We start from the raw sequence: 1,877 nt of genomic DNA, 5'->3' as shown, positions 1-1,877 counted from the left end.
GGACAGACATTTGAAATCAGAAGACGTTAGTACAGAGAGGAGATCTGAGACACAACAAAGCATCCCCTTTGGAACATTAATGTAGTTTTTTTTTTTTCAGTATACGCAGTAGATGTAGGATTTGATATATTTTAAAGATGTGCACTGCTTAAAGCATGATTTCTTATTCTATAGTCGCAAATACAGACTTTTCAAATACTACTTCATATATTTTTAATTGGGAGAGCAACAGAAAATAAAAAACAAGCCTTGGTAAATGTGGATAAGTATATATTTTTACTGAGTCTAACATAAAAAGAGCAACTTTTTTCCCTCAATATTTTACTTTTATTTGCAATCAAATTTTAATGTTTATATACATTTGAATGCCTTTTAGTATTTTAAATGTGTCCTATTTAACAGTTAAAGCCTTCTTCTCACAGATCCAGGCGTTCTTCTCATCACAGCTAACTGATCTCCATCCTCTGCCTTGGAGAACAGTCACACACTGACCATCAGTTGCATTGTGTTTTATCCAGCCCCTGAAGAGAAACATCAGTTAGATATAAAATTAATTGATTCAATAGAATTTATAGAATAAGATTCCATAAATGTTCAAAAAATCCAGTAGACTTGGTTTCCAAGATTCAAAAACGTTTCGCCACCTCTCCAGGAAGCTTTCTCAATTCAAATGTGAATAAGAATAGAATAAGAATGTGTGTGTCTCTTACGTATTGATCAGTTCAGCCCCGTTGATCCATTTCCATTTTCCTTGAACAGCTCTCAGGCCAATCCAGTATCCCTTAATGCCCTTTATAGCAGGACTAAAGTTGTTGTTTATCTCACCCTATGTTTCACATGACAATAATAAAGATAGGGATTTAAAAACTGTACATGTATGATTAACAGTTTCTTAATAAAAAAATGTTAAAATTAACACAAGCTTTTAACCTTTTCCACATCATTTTCTACAACAGTCAGATCTGAAACCATTCCTCTACAGTTTTCTCTTGCTTCAGTCCAGTTTTTTCTATCCTTTTCCACTGCATCATTATATGCATAGCAGTTGGTTTGGAATTTAAGCCATCCTTTCTGACAAGGGTCACACTTTCTGCCTTAAACAAAAGAGATAAACAACATGTTTAGCTGCAAAATGCTATTATTGTCTGTTGCTTTTAAATATCAGGAGATCTGTTCTTACCATTTGTTTCTTTGGGACAGTATTCATCAATGCTCCACTGAGCTCTGCTGACATTAAGCTCATTGTTAATTTCCTTCAGCTTTTCTATTTGTTCGTTCAGGGTTTCCTTCTCTTCCTCCAACTCATTGTTTTTCTTTTCCACTTGATGAAGTTCTTTCATAAGATAAGTGTAAACTAAAACAAAAACAAACAAACACAGTAATGGCAGTGGAGCACTTCATCTTTATCGGTTATCCTTTTGTCGACAGGTTTTTGACCTAAATAATTTGAGTTGATAACTTGATGTGCAAATGTAAGAAGAATAAATAAATCTGCAGAAAACTGATTATTTTACCGTAATGTTCTCTAAATTTTTTAAGCTGGAAGTAGATGGACTGATTATACATCATATGAAATAAGAAAAGTTATTTAACTGATTTATTTTAGAAAATAATCATAGATTACAATGTTATGCTTATAGTGTTAACAGTCTAGAAAATAAACACCATAAAAAGACATTAGGCCTTTAAAAGGAAGCTTGTTATAGCCGTTTCTGGCTCCCACATCCATAAGGGCCTCTTATACCAATGGCTGCCAGGCAATCAAAACCCAGGTATTCGACCCCTCTAGGCCAGATTCCTCCCCAACTGCAGGTTGCCGACTGCAGGCATAGGCCGCATGCAGGGTAAGGGTAGACCCACACCACAGGCCAAGATGT

General features: G+C 34.9%; 1 protein-coding gene across 1 annotated transcript in view; it reads right to left on the bottom strand.

Moving 5' to 3' along the window:
- Window positions 1–315: 315 nt before the first annotated feature.
- LOC107084441 (dromaiocalcin-1-like) overlaps window positions 316–1,877 on the bottom strand; it is a 5,203-nt gene continuing 3,641 nt past the window's right edge. Inside the window, exons 2-5 of the mRNA XM_015374328.1 lie at window positions 1,181–1,354; window positions 931–1,094; window positions 711–826; window positions 316–521 (exon numbers count right to left, since the gene is read on the bottom strand). Coding sequence (XP_015229814.1) covers window positions 392–521; window positions 711–826; window positions 931–1,094; window positions 1,181–1,354 — 584 coding nt within the window. The 3' untranslated portion in view covers window positions 316–391. The remainder of the gene's footprint in view (window positions 522–710; window positions 827–930; window positions 1,095–1,180; window positions 1,355–1,877) is intronic.

This window comes from Cyprinodon variegatus, unplaced genomic scaffold (genome assembly GCF_000732505.1).
Source record: "Cyprinodon variegatus isolate N-32 unplaced genomic scaffold, C_variegatus-1.0 Scaffold0, whole genome shotgun sequence".
In the NCBI taxonomy this organism is placed as follows: domain Eukaryota; kingdom Metazoa; phylum Chordata; class Actinopteri; order Cyprinodontiformes; family Cyprinodontidae; genus Cyprinodon; species Cyprinodon variegatus.
Note: the sequence above shows the minus strand (reverse complement) of the source record. Positions and strands in the feature narration are given on the sequence as shown.